The sequence below is a fragment of the Macrobrachium rosenbergii genome, chromosome 9 (assembly GCF_040412425.1).
Source record: "Macrobrachium rosenbergii isolate ZJJX-2024 chromosome 9, ASM4041242v1, whole genome shotgun sequence".
Lineage (NCBI taxonomy): Eukaryota > Metazoa > Arthropoda > Malacostraca > Decapoda > Palaemonidae > Macrobrachium > Macrobrachium rosenbergii.
In genome coordinates, this window is record NC_089749.1 from 25,290,162 (window position 1) to 25,316,244 (window position 26,083).

Consider the following 26,083-nt stretch of genomic DNA (forward strand, 5'->3'; position numbering starts at 1 on the left):
ATAACATATGGTATGTAGAAGAAATAACACATTCATTTAAAGAGCAACTAATACAGATAATTGGCTTCTGCAAAATACAATGAAACTTAATAAACGGTCAGATGAGCACAGCGATTTTATTCTACAGTTCCGATTTGATACTATGAACTGACCTGTATTTATGCCTACATAAATACACAAAATCTCATTACAAAACCAATTACTTTATATCTAAATAAAAGAAAAACCGATAATCAAACACATACTTTTCAATACATATATAGAGAATATATATATATATATATATATATATATATATATATATATATATATATATATATATATATACGAGTATATATATATATATATATATATATATATATATATACACATATACATACATACATACATACACACATATATATATGTGTGTAAACCGATTACATATTATCCACAACAGTCACTCCATAGAACAAAACGAACGATTACATATCATCCACACCAGTCACTTCATACGCCAAAACGAACGATTGCATATCATCCACACCAGTCACCTCATAGTCCAAAAAGAATTATTACATATCATCCACACCAGTCACTTCATAGGCCAAAACGAACAATTACATATCATCCGGATACACCAGTCACCTCAAAGTCCAAAAGGAATGGCTACATATCATCCACACCAGTCATTTCATAGGTCAAAAAGAACGATTACATATCATCCACACCAGTCACATCATAGTCCAAAAAGAACGATTACATACCATCAACACCAGTCACTTCATAGGCCAAAACGAACGATTACATATCATCCGGATACACCAGTCACCTCATGGTCCAAAAAGAATGATTACATATCATCCACACCAGTCACTTTATAGGCCAAAAAGAACAATTACATATCATCCACACCAGTCACTCCATAGAACAAAACGAACGATTACCTACAGTATTATCCACACCAGTCACATAGTCCAAAAAGAATGATTACATATCATCCACACCAGTCACTTCATAGGTCGAAAAGAACGATTACATATCACCCACACCAGTTACTTCATAGACCAAAACGAACGATTACATATCCGGATACACCAGTCACCTCATAGTCCAAAAAGAATGATTACATATAATCCACACCAGTAACTTTATAGGCCAAAAAGAACAATTACATATCATCCACACCAGTCAGCCAAAACGAACGATTACATATCAGCCACACCAGTCACTTCATAGGCCAAAAAGAACTATTACATATCAACCACACCAGTCACTTCATAGGCCAAAAAGAACTATTACATATCATCCGGATACACCAGTCACTTCATAGTCCAAAATGAATGATTACATATCATCCACCCCAGTCACTTCATAGGCCAAAACGAACGGTTACATATCATCCAAACAAGTCACCTCATAGTCTAAAAAGAATGATTACATATCACCCAAACAAGTCACCTCACAGGCCAAAACGAACGATTACATATCATCCAAACAAGTCACTTCATAGGCCAAAAAGAACGATTACATATCATCCACACCAGTCACTTCATAGACCAAAACAAACGACTACATATCATCTAAACCAGTCACTTCATAGATCAAAACAAACAATTACATATCATCCACACCAGTCACTTCATAGGCCCAAAAAAAGAACGATTACATATCATCCTAACAAGTCACTCCAAATGCATCCATTTCAGTCACTTCACAGGCCAAAACGACGATTACATATCATCCAAACCAGTCACTTCATAGACCAAAACAAACGATTACATATCATCCACACCAGTCACTTCATAAACCAAAATGAACGATTACATATCACCCACACCAGTCACTCCATGGACCAAAACGAACGATTACATACCATCCAAACCAGTCACTTCATAAACCAAAACAAACGATTACATATCATCTAAACCAGTCACTTCATAGATCAAAACAACCAATTACATATCATCCACACCAGCCACTTCATAGGCCAAAAAAAAAAAAAAAAAAAAAAAAAAAAAAAAAAAAAACGATTACACATCATCCAAACAAGTCACTTTATAAGCCAAAATGAACGATTATAATTCATCCAAACCAGTCACTTCATTTACCAAAACAAACGATTACATATCATCCAAACCAGTCACTTTATAGACCAAAACGAAGAATTAAATATCATCCAAACAAGTCACTTCATAAACCAAAACGAACGATTACATATCATCCACACCAGTCACTCCATAGACCAAAAAGAATGATTATAATTCATCCAAACCAGTCACTTCATGGGCCAAAACGAAAGATAACCTATCATCCAAACCAGTCACTTCATAGACCAAAACGAACGATTACATATCATCCAAACCAGTCACTTCATAGACCAAAACGAACGATTACATATCATCCAAACCAGCCACTTCATAGACCAAAACGAACGATTACATATCATCCAAACCAGTCATTTCATAGACCAAAACGAACGATTACATATCATCCAAACCAGTCACTTCATAGACCAAAAAGAACGATTATAATTCATCCAAACCAGTCACTTCATAGACCAAAACGAACGATAACCTATCATCCAAACCCGTCACTTCACAGACCAAAACGAACGATTGCACATCATCCAAACCAGTCACTTCATAGACCAAAACGAACGATAACATATCATCCAAACCAGTCACTCCATAGACCAAAACGAACGATTACATATCATCCACACCAGGCACTTCATAGCCAAAACGAATGATTATATATCATCCACACCAGTCACTCCATAGACCAAAACGAATGATTACATATCATCCACACCAGTCACTTCATAGACCAAAATGAACGATTACATATCATTCACACCAGTCGCTTCATAGATCAAAACGAACGATTACATATTATCCACACCAGTCAGTCCATAGACCAAAACGAACGATTACTTATCATCCAAACCAGTCACTTCATAGACCAAAACGAACGATTATATAACATCCACACCAGTCACTCCATAGACCAAAATGAACGATTACATATCATCTAAACCAGTCACTTCATAGACCAAAACAAACGATAACCTATCATCCACACCAGTCACTTCACAGACCAAAACAAACGATTATATTTCATCCACACCAGTCACTTCATAGACGAAAATGAAATGGTCACTAGCTTGGCGTCAAAACCCATACAAAAGATGCGTCACCCACAACTACTTTATATTCACTCATGTTCTTCCTCGACTTTAGGTTCTTCTGCTCCAACACTTCTTGCACTCAGACTAGTTAGTACTTTTTTGGTCTCCCATTACTTTCATACATGTGCTGTACTTTGATCCCCCTTTCCCTCAATCCATCTTTTCCTCAATACCACCACTTCTGTGCCACATCTCTGTGACATGTCTATATGTATAACTCTTTTAACCGCACTACTCAATACTATACAATAAATCGTCTCAGCAGCTTCGCCTTTCTTTCTCTCACTTGGATTCAACATGCTTCCATAAGGAAAACGTGGTTAAATAATCCCTTCACGAATCCTTAAGACTGTTTCCACAGCTACTTTCTATTTCAAGCGTTTTGCAGACAACCTATAATTTTCCCCCTGTGATGTATCATCAATCGATATAATCGCTTCCAAATACATAGGTAAATCAACTGCTCGCATTGCTCTACCATTCATGATTCCATTCATTCTTCACTCTCTGGCCTCCATGTATCATTATAACTTTACTCTTGCAAAAAGATTTCATACTTACGTACATACATACCTACAATTCAAATATGTGACCGTGTCAATGTTTGCAAATAAATAAGTGACATATCTCTTGCAGCCGCTGAGCAGGGCCAAAGTCACGTATTCTGAGCGATGCCGTGCGTTCGTTCAACATTCCAAATCGTGTGATTTGCACTAAGCGCGCTTGTATGTGTGAGGATAGTCTTTTCCCACAGTGGAAGACGTGTGGGTGACACTCCCCATTTTGGATGCCAAGCTTTCAATTTTCTATAAAAGCAAAAGCGAATTTTCTATAAAAGCAAAAGCACGATGTTAAAATATTTTTGTAAATAACGAAAGAACGCAGAAGAGTGCCGTTCTAACTCTATAATGGCGAAGGCATATAAATTTAAAAACCGAAAAAGGATGTAGAAACCATTCGTCGCCAAGGACAACACAACATTTTCCGAACACATCCCGTGTTCCGTATATTTCGCTCCCACGGGATACACACAAAAGCACGCATGGACAGACAAGATGACAGGAGGAAAGTTATATTTCCACTTTCATACTGTCATTACGCACCCATACAAACACTATCTACCTATTTATATGCGTATATATGTGTATGCATGAGCGTATGAATAAATTATACATAATGTTACACTTTCCCTCGAAAGATTAAAATCCGCTTCTACCAGCGGGAAAGAAATATTTTCAAGTATATATTTGCAAGAGTGAGTTGTTGTATTACAATGTTATGCTAACATGATGAATATAAAAAATTTTCCAATTTCTACAGTAACGTATCCGCGCTTACTTATGTGATGTTGGGACTCGTATATCTATGTAGTGCACTAATTTTATAAACGTTCGTCAATGAGAGCAAGCTTCATACACTTCAGATTCAAATTTTTGCGAGTGACTGTCACTCTTCAGCTAAGATTAAGTTGGCAACCTTTTCTAATACCATAAGCTCATCATCTATAAACAGAAGTAAAAGATGCTCCTTCGCTTTCAATTTAAAATTCTGTAGAATAACAAGGCAATAGAAAAAAACAAAAGCAGTCCAAAAATAGAGCAACGACCTCACGGGATAACGAACCACAGCAGAACTGCCGGAAAAAGACATCGCCGAAAAAAAGCTCCTCCGGTCTTCATCACAGAAAGAAGAAGAATGTGAAAAGACCATCATAAAGAACGGGCGATACGAGCTTCTTTCCTCACGTTGCAGTCGTTAGTTTTTCCCTCTTCCTTGCTCCGGCTCTCCGTGCTAGGAGAGACTGTCTCAGGTTACCGGGACTGCCGCGAGGGACGAGCTCTGACCTCGTTTCCAGATACACCCATCGGATAATGGCATCATTAACGCGATTCTGTGGAAGATCGCCTGCTGATTCCTGCCCGTTGGTGGCTGTAATTATTCCTGTTGAGGACTGCTTTGTACACCGACAGCGTATCTAGAGTAACAAGGCTCCTCCTTTGTCCAACTGTATTCTTCTTATTACTGAGACCTTACAAAGGTCTAATTAAGAATAAGCGAGGGTTACTGGTGACTATTAATACTTACAGGTATGCAGAATATTTCTTTGCTTCTTTCTAATCGCATCTAACTACCTGAAAATGACTTTTCTCTTAATTCATTATTTAGGAACGTCGAAATTCCTGTAACTTGGCACCTCATACGAAGATAAAATATTTTAAAATTCTTTTTTCCTTCACGGCCAACCTTTTACTTCGTGTTCTCTGTTTTCATTATCTATGAGTTTATATCAGATAAGATGATACTAGAATCGCTAAAATGCCGGGTTAAGCTATGATACATCATGAGTGCAAAGAAACCTGGAAGTTATATACAGAATCACCAGGAGATGCTGATGCTTTTTGGTTAAAGACAGTCATGAAGTTATATCTGAAATGCACTTCTTACTTTCAGTTGCCATTATTTTCATTTATCTGGGGTAACTGATTTTCCCTGATGTTTCAGAAACAACCCATGAAGCTCACGACTAAATTTACACTACAGATTTTCAACAAACGATCTGATCTAAACGGCCTAATTGTCCCATCATTATTCACATTACAAGTCCTCACAGACGACTCTCTCTCTCTCTCTCTCTCTCTCTCTCTCTCTCTCTCTCTCTCTCTCTCTCTCTCACAAATAACTTTTAGAATAAAAGAAAACAAATGTTAATACTCACAAGTCGAAGACCAGGTAATGGAAAGATTCTTCTTGTATACTATCGTGAAGTCGAACTGGAAAAAAAGAAATACATTATCAGTAAACTGCTCTATTAACAAACACGGCATCGTGCACATCATTACAAAAGAAAGGCAAATAAAATACATTTCAAAATGCAAAGTGCACAGAAAGGAGGACATCGCGTAGATCACAACAATATCAAAATTATTTGTATCAGGGGTTGTTATTATGAGGCCCAACTACGTTGGCAGCCTCGTTAAAACAATGCTCGAGGTTACTCTGTGTAATTGTTACTCTGCATAGCGTCACTGACAGCTAAACTATTTGAATAAACACGTTCAAGTTATACTATGTAGCTGAGATTAATATGACCACGCGCCCCTGTACGCACACGTATCTAAAATATATATATATATATATATATATATATATATATATATATATATATATATATATATATATATATATATATATATATATATATATATACGCACACACAATTAATATACATATATATGTACAGTATATATATATATATATATATATATATATATATATATATATATATATATATATATATATATATATATGAAATAAAACCCATTCACATTAAGAAACAAGAGCTTAAACAGTGCACTTTTAGATTTTCTAAACATTTTGATAAATGAATACGCAACTATATGAGCAAAGAGAAAAGGTATGCCCTAATATTTCCCATCAGGCTAGTTCCTAAGAGATACCTTTAACAACGTGAAATTCGACTTCCCTTCCTAAATACCCCTAGAACACAGGCTCCTTTATCCAATCCAGCAGTCTAATGGTCCGAGGCAAATTGAATTCCTTAGATCTACCGTACGGCCTTTTTATTCGATAAATCCCACGAAAGGATTTCTTCGTCATTTCTGCGATGGAGTCAAATTTCCTTCCCTCCTTTTCCCATCCTATAAAAAGGATTCTCTCCTCTCACGACCGCTCATATTCATAACGCGCTTTCAATTTGCTCAGATATCAAATCGTTTGGGCAAAGAAAAGAAAAGAAAAAATTTTTTCTTCGGATGGCATTTGATGTCTAGTGCTCATTTGCTCAAAATTCACGAGCCAGGATCATGTAAAAGTGTGTGTGTGTGTGTATGATAGAGAGAGAGAGAGAGAGAGAGAGAGAGAGAGAGAGAGAGAGAGAGAGAGAGAGAGAGAGAGAGAGAGAGCAACATTGTGCTAGAGTAAAAAGCTCTATGGTACAAACCAATAACTTTTCAGTTAGTATCTCCTGGAAAAATACAAATGATATTTTATGTCTAAATAGTAACTCAGATATTAGCATTTGCACGCAAACAAAAATATGGTTCGTACGCATAATATTATGACCTAAAATGCTATCTTATTTGTACTAGTAGAGCAATTTTATCAGTGGGAGAAAAAAAAAATAGATCAATGAAAACTATAGTTTTCATTGCAGTAAATCCACGAAAAATAGGTATTATCACACTTGTGAATGATCATCATTTTTACCACTGCTGTTGTTGTTTACCGATAGGTGGGGACTTGAAGAACAAGTGTCGTGAGGAAATTCAAAATTTTACAATACTTTACGGAGGTTTGTGTTTGAACTGCTTAGAGAAATCATGGTAAACTACATATATACAACAGTAACATTATGACAAACATAATAGAATTAATTCCATAACAATACGCTGAATGCATCACAAACCTTTCATCATACATAAGAAGGCATGCTGCCGATAGACTGTTGTATTTCGGTGTGTCGTCTACTTACAATCAACATTACATTCTCCAGCTGAGTCAAGACTACTGACGCATAAATTTCAGTCCTTATCCAAACTGGGAATCCATCGTTATCAAGCCAGCAGGAAAAACAAACAAAAAGGTTTTGCTTTTCTCATAAAATCAGAGGGCTTTTGTGTATGGAAATAATACGTTCATCAACATATGCAAGACTGTACATCTTTAAAAATGAGCATTACCTAATACTTGTAAAGGGCCAACATTTTAAACTAAACTGAAGTTGATGATGCCACATCCTATTTGGATAATTGAAAATTCGAGCATAAATTATCAAAGAAATGTAAAATGGATAATAAAACTGACAGTTATTTGCATTACAAGCACTTTGGGTTTGGCTGTACTCGAAAGTGTGGATCACATACACATACACATACGGGATTTCACGTTTTATGATTTGAAGAATTATACATCTCCGTCTCTAGGTCGTAAGTCTCACACTTACATGGTTTCGGAATACAATTCTCCTTACATTTTAACACATCTTTACCTATTTACTAACTTATAATTTTTTTTCTTTTTTAATAAGCGAAATTTCTTCCTTCTGTATTTCCCCTTACCTCCTCTTACTCCTTCCTCGTGAACACCATATTCCTTGGAAGCTTGAATTTCAAGTCAGTGGCCCCTGTGGGCTTGTACCATATGAATAAGGTTCATCTTCTGAATAATAATAATAATAATAATAATAATAATAATAATAATAATAATAATAATAATAATAATAATAATAATAATAATAATTTTCAGAATCGCGCATGAAAACTGAAAAATTTTAATGGTCACAAATACACCTTTAAGGATTTTAGGAACAAGGGATTAAGTTTTAAGGATCACCTCTGCGCCAACGCAAAGTGGAAGAATCTTATCATTTAAGGATCACAAACATACAGATGCAAACATTCGAACTTTTTACAAGAGTTACACACGCGAAAAGAATTCTTCCAATCCATAACAGCTGCAAAAACAAACATCACGAGAATAACGAGCACCCCGGCACTTAATCCACCTCACCGAGATGGCCCAAACCTCGTTTTAAATGTCACATTGCAAATATTGAAGGCTTCATCAATTCATTTCTTAGATTTTTAAACATTTCGCAGTTTTAAAATATTCTTGAAACGTCAACATTCCATTTCGACTAAGATGGGCGAGTGTTACCGTCAAGGTAACAAGGTACGTTACTTTTGGACAGATTCTAAAATATACCTTGACCTATATATATGTAAATATATAGATAGACATACACACATATATATGTACATATATACTAAAAATTAAAAAAAATTAAATAGTATGATTTTAGAATAAGGAAAATATAAACAAAATATTAATTTATGGTACCTGTGTGTGAGAGAGAGAGAGAGAGAGAGAGAGAGAGAGAGAGAGAGAGAGAGAGAGAGAGAGAGAGAGAGAGAGAGAGAGAGGTATAAAACTTTCAACACTCTCCCAGAACTGTTTCCTTTATGAATAGAAGTGTATAAAATAATCTAAAAAATAAAAATCAATCCACCACCTGAAAGGACAGCCCAAGGACTTTCCAAATATAATGCTCTTTCATTCAAGAAAATCTTCACCAATCTTTTCTTGGTGCACTTCACCAACGCATCATTTCGAGGACATATATATCCATCGCCTTGAACGAAGAAAATCTATCACGTTACTTTTTAAGAAGATATCTCATCTTATCATCCTAGGACGAAAATCCATCAAGATATTCCCGACATTAAGAATATCCACTTTCTTCAAGGAGGATAACTAATCCATCCATTAAGAAAGTTAAGCTGTCTTTCTAAAAATATGTAAATGAAATTTGCCAACTTTTACTGGCGCTAATTCCATTTACGACAGAGGCATAACGAAAAAGTATACTGACTCTTTCTATAGGTCTGAAAATCATATCTTTCCAGAGAGAAGTCATATATTAACTGTGCTGAAAAATCGTTTAAAATACATATTTACAAAATATTATCGACATTTACAGTATTGCATATACGCCATCTTTAAAACAAAAGAGATAATACAACAAGAAGGAAAACCCCAGCTTTTATAAAATCATCATATCCATTTTCAAAATGTCAAGAACTTCAAAATTGAGAAGGATCTATGCTTTCCCTAGAGATACTTTATAGCCATCTTTAACCAATTTTAGGCCTGTTGTATGAGCCTAAAAGACTGATTTGCTTTTACAGAGAAATATTTTAATCACCAAATACTTATCAATTCACATTTCCTAATTTAAAACTGTCCTAGTGTTAGCAAAGAAAACTCTCTGGTTTATTCATAGCCAAAATGAAGTGCTTTCGATAAGAAATGAATTCGTCTTTGCAAAAACAATTTGTGGTTTTGTACATACAGTTATTTTACTAGTGGTTAGGCAAACGAATTGGTACTTACGGTGCAAAATATATTTTGCTTTCAAACTTTTAAAGATAATAGCAAGCCTTTGTATATAAAATCAAGGTCAAAAAACATTTTATTAATTTCGGAAGGTAGATGGGTCAATTTATCAATTACCGAAATAAAAAGCTCTAGCCTTTACAACAATCTTATCCGGCACCTCCTTCACAAAAGACAGTAGTTTACCAATTACAAAATCTAAAGGGTTCTTAACAACAGTTATCCCTTAACTAACTAATTCTGAACAAAACCTTCTGGAAATCGTAAAGGAAAAAACATATACATCCTTTCCGAGACCTGGGCACTGAATCAACCCAAAATCCGCAAAGATTATAGATAAATCAAACACTATTCAGGGAAGAAAATCAATTAACTTCTTCAAAATAACCCAACTCCCTTATCTACTGTTTCTATATCGGGAAGAAAAATGCAGTGTTAATATCAAAAGAATGAACCTAAACTGACTCTGTGTCGGCGGGATAAGTGCATCTATCTTTTAAAAGAAATCAATTTCTTTCTTAAAAGAATTTCTACAGAGTAAATACTGAGGCCATTTTAATTTAAACAATTTTTTATGAATCCCAGTCCCATAGGTGTACAGATATTCAATTAATGTACAGACAAAAAATCTTGATAGTCTTGTAAACAAGAGAGACTCATATTTTATAAAAGAAGGAAAGATTATCCCCGCCCGCCCCCTCCAAAAAAAAAGCCAACTTCCCTAAGGAGAAAATTCCAAAAGAATTTTCAGTCATAAATCAAATCCGTCAAGAAAACTCAGTCCGCATTTTAGGATCAAATCTATATCCAGCTTTGAAAACAAATTCCACTAAATTACGGTACAGTAAAACCAAACTTTAAAAAATAAATTTTCATATAACTCCGATACTAAACGCAAGCAACACTGAAGGATAATATTTGTTTCCTTCTGAGATATATTTCACAGTCGACCTTCGTCGCAAAACGAAAAACTGCATTATTTATCGTAAGAGTTTTCTTTCACCTTTTTTCCTCCAAATGAAAACTGATGACCTTGTGAAAATGGAGCACCACCTAACGGCCTTACACGATAACGCACCTTTATGTCGCTACAAAATAAAGGTTTTTTTTTTCAGAATATAAATTTATCTCGGCGATAGGGTGCTTCTCTGTTATAAATCTTCTAATCATTATTAATCCTCTCTTATCTGAAAGGAAGGGATATGCGAAAGTTGCTTTTTATATACAATTTTTCATCCTCTTGACACAAAATTACTTTATCTCCTTGTGCTGACATAGTGCTCTTTTTAGAAAGTAAACCTATATATATTTATATTTAAATTTACTCATCTATAGCACACGCAAAACTGATATGATTTCTTGTAAAAGGAGACATACTATCGGCATAAATATCCTGTAGCCCTTTTATGAAAAACATTTAGAAAGGAAATACAAGTTCCTATTTAAAGCGAATACCGAACTTGGAGAAGAAGGACATTTAAAAGATAATACCATATTACGTGATCACTCTGGGAATCCTCCATAAATAAAAACTTAAAAATCCTACATCATTGAGACTAAACGAGACACACCTCTTCATGAGTTCACGCTCTTTAAAATACCAAATCTGAAAGTTTCACAGAATTCATTTATCTGCCTTTATACGGTGGGTACTCATCGGGTTTTAAAAAAATTAATTCACCTTCTCAAAGAAGAGAATAAAAATGTTGAGACCAGAAAATAATGAACCTTTTCGAAATGATAACTGAACTAGTTCGCGTAAAACAACAAACAACCTCGACCATGACAAAAACCATGTATATCCTTAAAAAAGCTCTGCAACATTTTTGAGAAAATGAGCTTGTGAGCGTCAAACATTGCATACTAATACCACTGGAGCATTAGTCAATTAAATAAGCATTCTTCTAACTAAGCAAGTGTAAGTTCAAATACTTACAAATGAACTTAATTCCCGTTGCAGTCTTGGGCACAGGAACGGGCCTACTATTTCTGAATCAAGAAAGGCCATTCGTCGTTTAAAAAACTTATCAAGGACTGTCACTGTGCCTAAACAATGATTAAATCAGAACCAGAACTATGTGCCATTAAAGACGAAAATGCCTGGAATATTTAAAAACAGAAGTAACTTCCTCACCCATGAAAAGTTTAATCACTTAAAAAATACTCTGATAGAGTAAAAAAAATATATATATATAAAATTGTGAGCATAAAAAATTCCTCGTTATAAGACACTCAACCAAGTATTAATTTATTAAACAGTGTAAAAATTACCAGAAAAATCAGTTATTTTCCAAACGAAAACAACCATGCCATATTCAATATAGAAATCTTTAGTTCTCTGATATCATTCAGATGAAAATACAATCATATTTATACATTCGGAATAAAATCTGCATTCTTCGATAGTGAAATTTCAGTCTCAATAGCGAAAAGAAAACTTTTCCCGTCATCATTTACGAAATGAAGATCCACTCTGCTTTTCTGAAAATGGAGGATAAAAATTTTACAAAAACATTCCCTATTTCAGGCCGAATTTAGAGCAAAAATCTCCAAAAGGTCAATCACTTCAAATAAAGAAAAATAATTTTAGGTATTTATTTTACAGTCTATTCCGTTTCTATGCCAATTACCCTAACCCCAGTCACGGGCCATTACTCACTTTCCATAAAATCAACTGGACTAAGAAACATTCAGATTCATACAATATAACCGGATTTCACTAAATAATTTTTTTTATTTTACTAGAATATGTCAGCTCAGATAGCCCATATATCCTCTTCTAGAATTTAAGAGTTTAAGCAAATGTATCTTTTTTTAATAATTACCTTGTCTGAAAATAAAATTAGCATAAATAATACTAACAGAACAAAAATTAATCTAAGTTCACAAAATTAGAAATCGAATTTGTTTGTCATTGAAAAACTTACTTCCTCTAATTCTGGAAGACTGTCTCTACGCCCCTACCGAACCAACAACTTATAAATCACGAAATAAAAATCTATCCCCTATTTGAGAGAGAAAAATCCCGTTGCCGTAACATGAAAAACATATATTTATTCCAAATTTTACAGACAACCCCTCTTCACATTTGCAAAATAAATGACCCAATTTATAATAAGAGGACATTCTCTCTCTCTCTCTCTCTCTCTCTCTCTCTCTCTCTCTCTCTCTCTCTCTCTCTCTCTCTCTCTCTCTAAAAACCAGCGTTTTCATAACCAACGAACGATCCATCCTTAGCCTGATAAATGTCATCATCCTTTCAACATACTGGCAAATGATTTCAATTCAACAGAGAGCATAAATCTTTACTTGGACACACTTCGGACATTATCAAAGCAGTATGTCAATTTTCTTTTAAAAAAGGAAAATGAATGAACCTACAAAACGCAAATCAAACCCTAGTGTCCAGTGGAAGAAGTTTTCACAGTTTTCATATACATGTTAAAGGGTCAAATCTACCTTATCAGGATACCGCCATCCTTCAAACAGATGAAGAACCATGAAGTATTTCAGAAAGAAAAAATTAATGGAAAAAGAAAAGTCATGCTATGATGCCGATCTCTTTCAAATCTCCAAACGTTTCGTTGCGTGTCCCGGCAAAATTTTCAAAAAAAAAAAAAAAAAAAAAAAAAAAAAAAAAAAAGTTCACACGGGAGGCACAAAGATTCTTTTATAACTATTAAACTCAAAAATTGGTTTCCATACCACGAGCAATGAATTCTCCTTTTACTTCAAAAAGCAAATCCACTTTCAGAACTGGGTAAAAATCTTTTACCAAATATTCAAGGAAAACCCATAAACGGCTACAGAAAGGAGGTTATGTTAACATTTCCCTGAAGAAAGAATCCATTCTTCTAACACAAAGAATAAATAAACATAGCTTTTTCAAACAAGAAAAACTATTCCATTCCTTTTGGGCAGTACACTAACCGTAACTTTACCGAAATAAAACTCAGTCCTTTCAGAAATACAAGATTTTATACATACGTACACACACACATACTGTATATATATATATATATATATATATATATATATATATATATATATATATATATATATATATATATATATATATATATAATAAGGATGTATAGCCCTTTGGAAAAATCATATTGGTTTTCCTTCTGAGAAGATAAAGATATATAGCCCTTTTGGTATAGGAATATTCGCATTCTTACTTTTGTCTTCGTTCAAATAGAATGTGATAAAAGTATTTCCTTTCTTTTAGGATCGACTGCCCCTTTTGGAGATGTCACCTTTTGATGTGCTAGTTTTTTAATTACAAAGATATTTACGTGTACCATTCAAATAGGAAGAATGATTTGCATTTCTGGTAAAATATCTGTTTTCCCCTCTTGACTGGGTGGACTGTTTTCCTTTCGCATAAGACCGTAGGATGTCTTGCAGTTCTGCTAGAAAGAGTTCATATGTTTTAATAAAAAGTGCGATATATATATATATATATATATATATATATATATATATATATATATATATATATATATATATATACACACACATATATTATATATATATACATATATACATACATACATAAATTGTATACATATCAGTAATTTTGTGAAATCAGGGATTTCAGTAAAACCCTAGGGAATTTCTGAAATTACCAATTCGCTTAGGAACATTTGATCCCTGAGGGCTAGTATAAACACGTCGAAACAACGATTCATCTACACTGTTTCCCGTGTTTAGTAATAGACACGGGGGGGGGGTTCAAATGTCCCTAAGTGCATCTGATCTCCCTGAGGCTAGTCCTAAACACAGTAAAACACATTTGACACCCCCGGGGACTAGTACTAAAGACAGCGAAACAGTGTGGATGAATCACTGTTTCGCCGTGTTTATTACTAGCCCTCGGGATCAAATGTTCCTAAGCGAATTGGTCATTTCAAAAACTCCCTAGGGATTTCCTGAAATCCTGATTTCACATATTTACTGATATACAGTATATATAGAATAATATATATCTATCTATATATATATATATATATATATATATATATATATATATATATATATATATATATATATATATATGTATGTATGTATATACAGTATATCGCACTTTTTATTAAAACATATGAAGTCTTTCTAGCAGAACTGCAAGACATCCTACGATCTTACGAAAGGAAGACAGTCCATCCAGTCAAGAGGGAAAAACAGATATTTTACCAGAAATGCAAATCATTCTTCCTACTTGAATGGTACACGCAAATATCTTCGTAAATGAAAAAAAACTAGCATATCAAAAGGCGACATATCCTAATTACATATCTCCAAAAGAGGCAATCGATCTTAAAACAAAGGAAATACATGTATTACATTATATTTGAACTAGGAAAGAAAACAAATATTCCTACAGCAAAAGGACTACACATCCTTATCTTCTCAAAAGGAAAACAATCTGACTTTTCCAAAGGGATGTACATCCTCATTTTCTCAGAAAAAAAAACGAATATCCTACAGCAAAAAGGCTATATATCCTTATCTTCTGAAAATGAAAACCAATCAGCCTTTTCCAAAGGGCTATACATCCTCATTTTCTCAGAAGGAAAAAGAATATTCCTACAACAAAAGGGCTATAAATCCTTATATTTTCACAAGGAAAACCAATCTGCCTTTTCCAAAGGGCTATACATCATTATTATCTCAGAAAGAAAACGAATATTCCTACAGCAAAAGGGCTATAAATCCTTATCTTCTCAAAAGGAAAACAATCTGCCTTTTCCAAAGGGCTATACATCCTTATTTTCTCAGAAAGGAAACGAATATTCCTACAGCAAATGGGCTATACATCCGTATCTTCTCAAAAGGAAAACAATCTGCCTTTTCCAAAGGGCTATATATCCTTATTTTCTCAAAAGGAAAACAAATATTCCTACAGCAAAAGGGCTATACACCCTTATCTTCTCAAAAGGAAAAAATCTGCTTTTTCCAAAGGGCTATATATCCTTATTTTCTCAGAAAGAAAACGAATATTCCTACAGCAAATGGGCTATACATCCGTATCTTCTCAAAAGGAAAACAATCTGCCTTTTCTAAGGGGCTATATATCCTTATTTTCTCAGAAGGAAAACAAATATTCCTACAGCAAAAGGGCTATACATCCTTATCTTCTCAAAAGGAAAACAATCTGCCTTTTCCAAAGGGCTATACATCGTTATTTTCTCAGAAAGAAAACGAATATTCCTACAGCAAAAGGGCTATACATCCTTATTTTCTCAAAAGGAAAACCATTCTGCCTTTTCCAAGGGGCTATACATCCTTATTTTCTCAGAAAGAAAACGAACATTCCTAGAGCAAAAGGGCTATACATCGCTATCTTCTCAAAAGGATAACAATCTGCCTTTTCCAAAGGGCTATACATCCTCATTTTCTAAGAAAATAAAACGAATATTCCTAGAGCAAAAGGGCTATACATCCTTTACTTCTCAAAAGGATAAAAATCTGCCTTTTCCAAAGGGCAATTCATCGTTATTTTCTCAGAAAGAAAACGAATATTCCTAGAGCACAAGGGCTATACATCCTTATCTTCTCAAAAGGATAACAATCTGCCTTTTCCAAAGGGCTATACATCCTTATTTTCTCATAAAAAAGCGAATAATCCTACAGTAAAATGGCTATACGTCCTTATCTTCTCATAACGAAAACCAGTCTGCCATTCCCAAAGGGCTATACATCCTTATTTTCTCAGAAAGAAGACGAATATTCCTACAGTAATAGGACTATACATCCTTATTGTCTGAAAAGGAAAACCAATCTTCCTTTTGCAAAGGACTATACATCCTTATTTTCTCAGAAAGAAGACGAATATTCCTACAGCAAAAGGGCTATATATCCTTATCTTCTCAAAAGGATAACAATCTGCCTTTTCCAAAGGGCTATGCATACTCATTTTCTCAGAAAACAAAGAATAATCCTACAGTAAAGGGGCTATACGTCCTTATCTTCTCAAAAGGAAAACCATTCTGCCTTTTCCAAATGGTTATAAATCCTTATTTTCTCAGAAAGACAAAAATTCCTACAGCAAAAGGGCTATACATCCTTATTTTCTCAAAAGGAAAACCATTCTGCCTTTTCCAAAGGGCTATACATCCTTATTTTTTCAGAAAGAAAACAAAAAATCCTACAGCAAAAGGGCTATATATCCTTATTTTCTCAAAAGGAAAACCAATCTGCCTTTTCTAAAGGGCTACACATCCTTGTTTTCTCAGAAAGAAAACGAATATTCCTATACCAAAAGGGCTATACATCCTTATTTTCTCAAAAGGAAAACCAATCTGCCTTTTCCAAAGGGTTATACATCCTTATTTTCTCAGAAGGACAACAAAAATTCCTACAGCAAGAAGGGCTATACATCCTTAACTTCTCAAAAGGTAAACCATTCTGTCTTTTCCAAAGGGCTATACATCCTTATTTTCTCAGAAAGACAACAAAAATTCCTACAGCAAAAGGGCTATACATCCTTAACTTCTCAAAAGATAAACCATTCTGTCTTTTCCAAAGGGCTATATATCCTTATTTTCTCAGAAAGACAACAAAAATTCCTACAGCAAAAGGGCTATACATCCTTATTTTCTCAAAAGGAAAACCAATCCAAAGGGCTATACATCCTTATTGTTTCAGAAAGAAAACGAATATTCCTATACCAAAAGGGCTATACATCCTTATTTTCTCAGAAAGAAAACGAATATTCCTATACCAAAAGGGCTATACATCCTTATTTTCTCAAAAGGAAAACCAACCTGCCTTTTCCAAACGGCTATACATCCTTATTGTTTCAGAAAGAAAACGAATATTCCTATACCAAAAGGGCTATACATCCTTATTTTCTCAGAAAGAAAACGAATATTCCTATACCAAAAGGGCTATACATCCTTATTTTCTCAAAAGGAAAACCAACCTGCCTTTTCCAAACGGCTATACATCCTTATTATTTCAGAAAGAAAACGAATATCCTATCGCAAAAGGGCTATACATCCTTATCTTCCCAAAAGGAAAACAATCTGCCTTTTCCAAAGGGCTATACATCCTTATTTTCTCTGAAAGACAAAAAATTCCTACAGCAAAACGGCTATACATCCTTATCTTCTCAAAAGGAAAACCATTCTGTCTTTTCCAAAGGGCTATACATCCTTATTTTCTCAGAAAGACAACAAAAATTCCTACAGCAAAAGGGCTATACATCCTTGTTTTCTCAAAAGGAAAACCAATCTGTCGTTTCCAAAGGGCTATACGTCCTTACTTTCTCAGAAAGAAAACTAATACTCCTATACCAAAAGGGCTATACATCCTTATTTTCTCAAAAGGAAAACCAACCTGCCTTGTCCAAAGGGCTATACATCCTTATTTTCTCTGAAAGACAACAAAAATTCCTACAGCAAAAGGGCTATACATCCTTGTCTTCTCAAAAGGAAAACCATTCTGCCTTTTCCAAAGGCCTATACATCCTAGTTTCTCAGAAAGACAACAAAAATTCTTACACCAAAGGGCTATACGTCCTTATCTTCTCAAAAGGCAAACCAATTTGCCTTTTCCAAAGGCTGTACATCCTTATTTTCTCAGAAAGAAAACGAATATTTCTACAGCAAAAGGGCTATACATCCTTATCGTCTCAAAAGGAAGACAATTTACCTTTTCCATAGGCCTATACATCCTTATTTTCTGAGAAAGACAACAAAAATCCCTACAGCAAAAGGGCTATACATCCTTATCTTCTCAAAAGGAAAACCAATCAGCCTTTTCCAAAGGGTTATACATCCTTATTTTCTCAGAGACAACAAAAATTCCTACAGCAAAAGGGCTATACATCCTTATTTTCTCAAAAAGGAAAACCAGTCTGCCTTTTCCAAAGGGCTATACATACTTATTTTCTCAGACAACAAAAATTCCTAGAGCAAAAGGGTTATACATCCTTTTCTTCTCAAAAGGAAAACCAACCTGCCTTTTCTAAAGGGCTATACATCCTTATTTTCTCAGAAAGACAACAAAAATTCCTACAGCAAAAGGGCTATACATCCTTGTTTTCTCAAAAGGAAAACTAACCTGCCTTTTCCAAAGGGCTATACATCCCTATTTTCTCAGAAACACAACAAAAATTCCTACAGCAAAAGGGGTATACATCCTTATTTTCTCAGAAAGAAAACGAATATTCCTACAGCAAAAGGGATATACATCCTAATCTTCTCCGAAGCAAGACCAATCTTCTTTTCCAGCCGGCTATATATCAGTATCTACTTATAAATAAAACGAATATTTGTTTAGCAAAAGGGCTATACATCCTTATCTTCTTATAAAAGAAAACCAGTTGGTCCTTCCAAAAAAGCTATACACTTCCTTCTCAGAAAGAAAACCAATTTTCCTTTTCAATGGGGTAATTCATCTTTGCTTCTCAGAAGGGGATATCACACACACACTGTCTTTGAAGGAAGAAAAGCAATCGACCCAAGCACAGTGTAATAAATAAGGCTTATTTATAGAAAGAAAACAACTGGTCTTCTGAAAGGATACAGATAAATGTCCTCTATTTACAAAGAATAATCTATCCTTTCAGATGGATGCGGAAAATGCCTTACCCCTTGCCAAATAAAGCTAATTTGTCTTCTCAAAAAAAAAAAAAAAAAAAAAAAAAAAAAAAAAAAAACAATCCTCAAAAGATTTTAATTTCATGCACGAAACTTACACAGGATACTCTACAGAATATTTATCCAGTTCAGAAAGAAAAATTCGAATTGTTTCTGAGAGAGAAATGGACATATCCATCCAGAGGATATACCATTTATACTCTTGTTTCTGATAGGAAACCTTTATGCTATATCGAGCAAAATTTATGTACTATTTCATGAGGACAATCCAGCCATGTTTCAGGAAAAGATCCAAACTGGTTTGGGTGAGATATCCATGCACTGTGGAGAGCAATAAAGTAGAATATCTACAGTTTCAGAATAAGAGTTCATTTTGTGTTTTAATAATAATCATAATAATAATAATAATAATAATAATAATAATAATAATAATAATAATAATAATTATTATTATTATTATTATTATTATTAAAACAAATAATAAAAATATTAAGCAAACAAAGATATAAACAGCAGTTAATGAATAAGACTAAGCAAACAAAGGTATAAACAGCAGTTAATGAATAAGACAGAAAAATTGGCAAAGTGTTCTGGAGCTTTCATAAACCAAGAAAGCATCCACATCTCAAACACTAGACTGCATTATCCCAGAGTTATGAAGTGAAAAGAGCGTGGCATTCGTCAAAACAAGTCAGTGCTTTAGAAGAGAAAAGTCTAATTCTGTTCAAAACAAGAACCGCAACAAAATCTCGGAGGAAAAATATATAGAAAATATACAACCATCCCTTAAGAAAATTGTAATCTACTTTTATATATTTTTGAAGAAACTGTAACCACATGAAATATTATTCTGCCTTCCTTTATGAGTGGAACTGATAAATTCTCATTCGTTTTGGAACTCTGAAACTAAATCTTTCCACTTTTCCAAAAAGGAGTTTTTATAATCTCAGAGTTTAAAGCAAATTCTTTTCATTGTCTAGAATTATAGATTACAGTTTTATTTTTAGGTAAAAAACCAAAATGCTATGTAGTGAGAGAGTAAGAATTCATACAGATTCAGGAAAAAGACTGTTATATTACTTTTGGTGAAAATTCAAACATTTCTCCTTTAAAAAATTATCTATCGTTAAAGAAATGTATCTGCCATTTTAACAACTATATATTCAAGAGGGAAATAGTGCTCATTCAACAAAAATTTTAAAACTACTAAAAACACTGTTTAGTAAGACTGCTATGTCGTTACGAAAGAAAAAGGTCTGTTCCTCTTCCTCATCGAACAATTTCTTTCTTTAGAGAAGAACATACATTTATCGTTCAAGGAAACTATTCATGTTTAACTTAGAAAGAAACGGACAATTGCCGTTTCATAAAACTTACAGTCTTTTGTTTATGTTTTTACGGTAATCCCCAACGGCCTTGTACTAAACACGCCGCAAAGGTGGATACATACCGGGTTTAAAACCCATGGGGGTCACTGTCTGGGAAAGATCCAAAATTTTCATAAGATCAATTTCCGTATTTCTCCCGTCGTTTTCGAGAAATAAAATAAGATTCAGTAATCTGCAAACTGGACTCTCCAAAATTCCCAGAAAGATGATGCCCTTTTCCGTTGTAAAAATAAAACATTTTCCGCATTTTAGATAGAGAACTCTTTTGCTGCTCTAAAAATGAAATATTTCAAGTTTCCCAGAATTATATCCCCAAAACAGAAACAGTTTTGAATCATTTCGAATACCCTGAAATAATATGGTCTCGCTGCTCTTTATTTCCTCAGGAAGACAGTCCCACTACTGTTCTACTCATGTTAATTCCCCCGAGATAAAGACCGTCCACTGTTTTTAATTTTTCATTCTAATTCTTCCAATTTCCTGAACAGAATCCCTCCAGTAAAAAACAAAAAAAATTCCCCCATTCAGGAAATTCTATCTTTGACAGTTTTGGAAAATTATTCCTTCTGTTACCCACAAAGAAACATCATTTCGGCATTCTGTAATTTGAATCTCTCCCTAAAAAACTACGCAGCTATTCAAAAATTATTTCTTAAAAGTTCAAATCCCACACAAATCCATGTTTCACCGTTAAGGTATCTTTTGCAAAAGTTTTTTTTTTGCTATTCATATAAGAAACGAATTCCTGAACTCCGAGCGTCAGCTGAATATAAAAACACAATAAAGTAAGAAATACAGACTAATCATAGGGTTATTACTGTAGAATTTCTTCTGGAATACCACGAAGAATACGATACGTTTGTAATCAGCAGGCGCTGTGGTACGGAAAGGGCAGAGAACAATATCGGTTTCTACCTCATATCAAACAAATCCAACATATTTTTATGAAATCAGGGATGCCCTCCTGGGTAGAACTAGATTGCAACGTTGTGTATTACTGACATTACCTCGACAGAGAGAGAGAGAGAGAGAGAGAGAGAGAGAGAGAGAGAGAGAGAGAGAGAGAGAGAGAGAGAGAGAGAGAGAGAGAGATATTTTCCTACTAGCATACTCACACATATAGAAAAATAGGTAGAGCCATTGCTGTTGACTGCAAGGAGAAAAATAGCGGTTCATATATGTCTTCTGCAAAGCAAGAAATCTTTCTTCATCTGAAGGAAATATAGAAAGTTAACCTTACGCCTTTATGCTTATTGCAAACCAGAGCCTCTTCCCTCCTAGCAAATGTAACGTTAAATGGCTTTCACGTGTAATTTGATTAAAGTAATATTATACCACTGAAGAGCTCATTGTACAGGACATAAATGTCTCTCGTATTGATGATAAACTTTAAGCACAGACATAGTTTCTCTGGAGAGGCCTAGTTATTTACATTTTGAAATTCAGCGCTCCTACATGAGACTATTAGGTATATTAGTTCCATTTAAGAACATTACAAGACACTTTTGATTATGGACACGGATGATACTACACGTATAAAGTGCTGTGCGATATTTGAGAAATTATAACAATTTAACAAACTCTGAACTTGGTGAATATTGATAAATAACTCACGAGCAACAAAGTGAAACGCAAAGTTACACAGCTCAATAACAAAATATTCTTTATATTAACTAAGGGTCTCCACTTCAAATAACAAGTATAACATTCTTTGATTTTAGCTGGCAAAGGCAAACCTCAAATTTCAATTTCCATCTCTGCACTTACCTTTTGTCTTCATAAAAAAATCTGCAAGACTTCGCAAATATTCAGCTCCCCCTCCCCCATAACTGCCTTATAACATTTAAGACCACAAGTAAGTGCAAAATTTTTACCAAGAGTCAAAGTTTTTTCATCAAAGGGCAAGGTGCAAACAACCAAACCTGCATAACACGGGACTGAAAACTCAACCTATTTTTGCTATACAATTTCATTAACCTACATTCAACAAGAAGAAGACCTAAAAGGTCTATTTGCCCTCCCATTTCTTTAGGGTTTCAGCGACGTGAAAAAAAAAAAAATACTGAAAGTGAAAAAACTTTTTCGGATCAACATGGGGACTATTTTTGTAGACTGGATCCTTCAAATTTGATTTGTGGACAGCTTAAATGTTTACAGTTTTCAACAACATTATAGATTTCACTTGCAGTTAGTCTGAATATAAAATCCTTAACGGAATTATTGCACAAAAGTATTCAGTCTTCATATCAAAAATAATTAAACAAGTGGCACATTAACAAAGATGAAAATCATCCAGAAAGCCAAGCATGAAGTGAGCAATAATTTCCATCGTGAAAAAATCACAGAGAGAGAGAGAGAGAGAGAGAGAGAGAGAGAGAGAGAGAGAGAGAGAGAGAGAGAGAGAGAGAGAGAGAGAGAGAGGTTTATCTACGCAATCCTTGAGAACGGGATATTGTGATACTTTAATTTCATCCCAAATACTTGAACCATAGAATTCCCGACTGCTTATCTTGTGTTTTATGCAATTCTGACCATCACTGTTGATGATAACTACTGTTTTTTTGTGTTTCCTCAACCCTCTTTGGATAAGTATCATGGGGGATCCTGCAGAAACCCAGGGGAATAAGTAAAGAGAAAAAAAAGTGAATTTGATCATGGTCTGAAATGTATAAACCACAAGCTAAATAGTCAAGAGCATATTATGTGCTTTATGTCTACAACCGGTACTAACCGCTGAACGCATAATAGCGAACAAAGATGTCACAATGCCAGTAATATTAAGGGCTGCATCTTGATTTTGTCGGATCTTTCCTAGACAGTGACCCCCCACGGCGTGCTTAATACAAGCCAGTTAGGGATTACCGTGAAAACATAAACAAAAGACTGTAAAAAGATGTTAAGTATACCTTAGTTTAACCAGACCACTGAGCTGATTAACAGCTCTCCTAGGGCTGCCCCGAGGGATTAGACTTATTTTACGTGGCTAAGAACCAATTGGTTACCTAGCAACGGGACCTACAGCTTATTGTGGAATCCGAAGCACATTATACCGAGAAATTAATTTTTACCACCAGAAATAAATTCCTCTAATTCTTCACTGGCCGGCCGGAGACTCGAACTAAATATCATAAAGATAATGACCCTCAAGAAATATTAGTCCTAGATAACGACCCCGGTAAATCCTTGGGGGTCACTATTTAGGAAAGATCCATTTTGTCTTCCCTTACCTAGCCAACTTAGGGCGCCAGGTACTACCTGATGGGGTAGAGAGCACCAGTAAATCATAGAGTAATCTATAGGTACGAATTCTAATCTACCTTACCTAACCTAACCTAACCTAGGCCGCTGGGTCCTACCTGCTTGGGGGGAATGAAGCACTTCCTGGATCCGACTTTTCTAGCTTAACCTGCATGCAACAAAACATAAAACTGAAATGCAGAAATCCATCCCGGCCTAACATTACACTCCGGATCCTAACTGGGAATGGAGGCACCCCCCTTTCTTCCCTTAGCATTGCACACAACATTCTCTTTACCTAAAGACAACAAAGAGGCACATATTTGTTCCTCCTGTCTCGTTCCAAGTATCAAATAAGTTAACAGAGACATTCATCAGTGGAAGGGGTTGCTGCACTACCAGATATGTCAAGAGTTGTTTCAATAATAACTAAGTACTGTATATATTCAAGTAATAAAATGAAGTCCTCTTGCCATCGGCAATTCTTGAATATACGAGAACCATTGTCAAACTGAATGTATAGGGTATTGAAAACTGGGGAGTTGGAAAAAACCGAGAACTTCATTATGAGAACCACTGAAGTTTCTGTTGGTTAAAAAGTTACCCAACTATTAGGTAAAAAAAAAAAAAAAATCGCACAAGAGCTCGTGTATAGCGCTTGCGCAAAAAGTGGATAACACTAGTAAAACAATGTCCTTGAAATAACGGAACACTTTTAATATTAAGAACAATGGAAGAAAATGCAAGTTTTCACATTTATTATTGGTAAATGCTTAAGTTAGTATTCGTTTGCCCCTCATACTCCTTATTAAAAGGAAAAACGCAAACATGACGAAATTTCGACCCATTCCGATATTGAATTCCGTTTAGCGCGGGGAATTAAAAGTATCATGTTACCAACCTCGATTTTAGTTAGGCAACTATTAGTCAATTGTGAATCTATTCACAAACCTGCATATGAAACAATATCCCTCCAATTTTCAAACTGTTTGTATGTTTCCCTAATTTTCTGTCAATTTTCAGCAAGATCTATGTACCATTTAATCTGAATGTGATTCACCCAGCATCCACCGGCAGATCTAAATATTGACATCTCGAGTGATGAACAAAATACGCTCATCATAAAATCCTGTTGCTTGCCTGGGCAATATGAATAATGTGATTAACTTTGTTTGCAAAGGTCTAACTCGAGCGACAATTAAACAGGCAGACCATAATATTCTGTTAGTCAAGATTAGGGAGTACATATATCGACGTAAAATGTGCAACAAAAGGTCTCATCACTTATTATTACGAATCGCAATGGATGCCATTTTCTGTAAACGAAATCTTTCGCATATCTAATATTAGTGAGCGTTAATGTCGAACATTCTGACGTCATAATAACGATTGGATATCAAATCATTCAACTCTGAATACCACTGATGACTGCGGCCTTCGAAACACGTGGCACATTTACACATGTTCATATGAAAAGGCATATATGGCAAGGATCAATCCTATATCATCAATCTCGAATGAGAAAATCCTGAGGAAAAAAATCAAAATCATCATCTGTAAAGTTATTACAAGCTAACATGCAGACATGAAAAAAATGACAAGTCCATCAAATCACTGCATTCAAGGAAAAATTCTCAAACCCGAAAATGACGAAAATACGCCAAAGCCTTCTTGAGAAAATAGAAGTTACTCGACAAACCTTACCCCGTCATTTCTCCGTGACCTCCCCTGAACTTAAGGGGCCATCAATTTCAACTTTGACAAAT

At 34.6% G+C, this 26,083-nt stretch overlaps 1 protein-coding gene across 28 annotated transcripts in view; it reads right to left on the reverse strand.

Moving 5' to 3' along the window:
- CaMKII (Calcium/calmodulin-dependent protein kinase II) overlaps positions 1-26,083 on the reverse strand; it is a 659,837-nt gene that overhangs the window by 251,410 nt on the left and 382,344 nt on the right. For all 28 annotated transcript variants that reach the window (XM_067108708.1, XM_067108712.1, XM_067108709.1 and 25 more), the window contains exon 4: positions 5,886-5,940. In XM_067108708.1, coding sequence (XP_066964809.1) covers positions 5,886-5,940 — 55 coding nt within the window. The remainder of the gene's footprint in view (positions 1-5,885; positions 5,941-26,083) is intronic.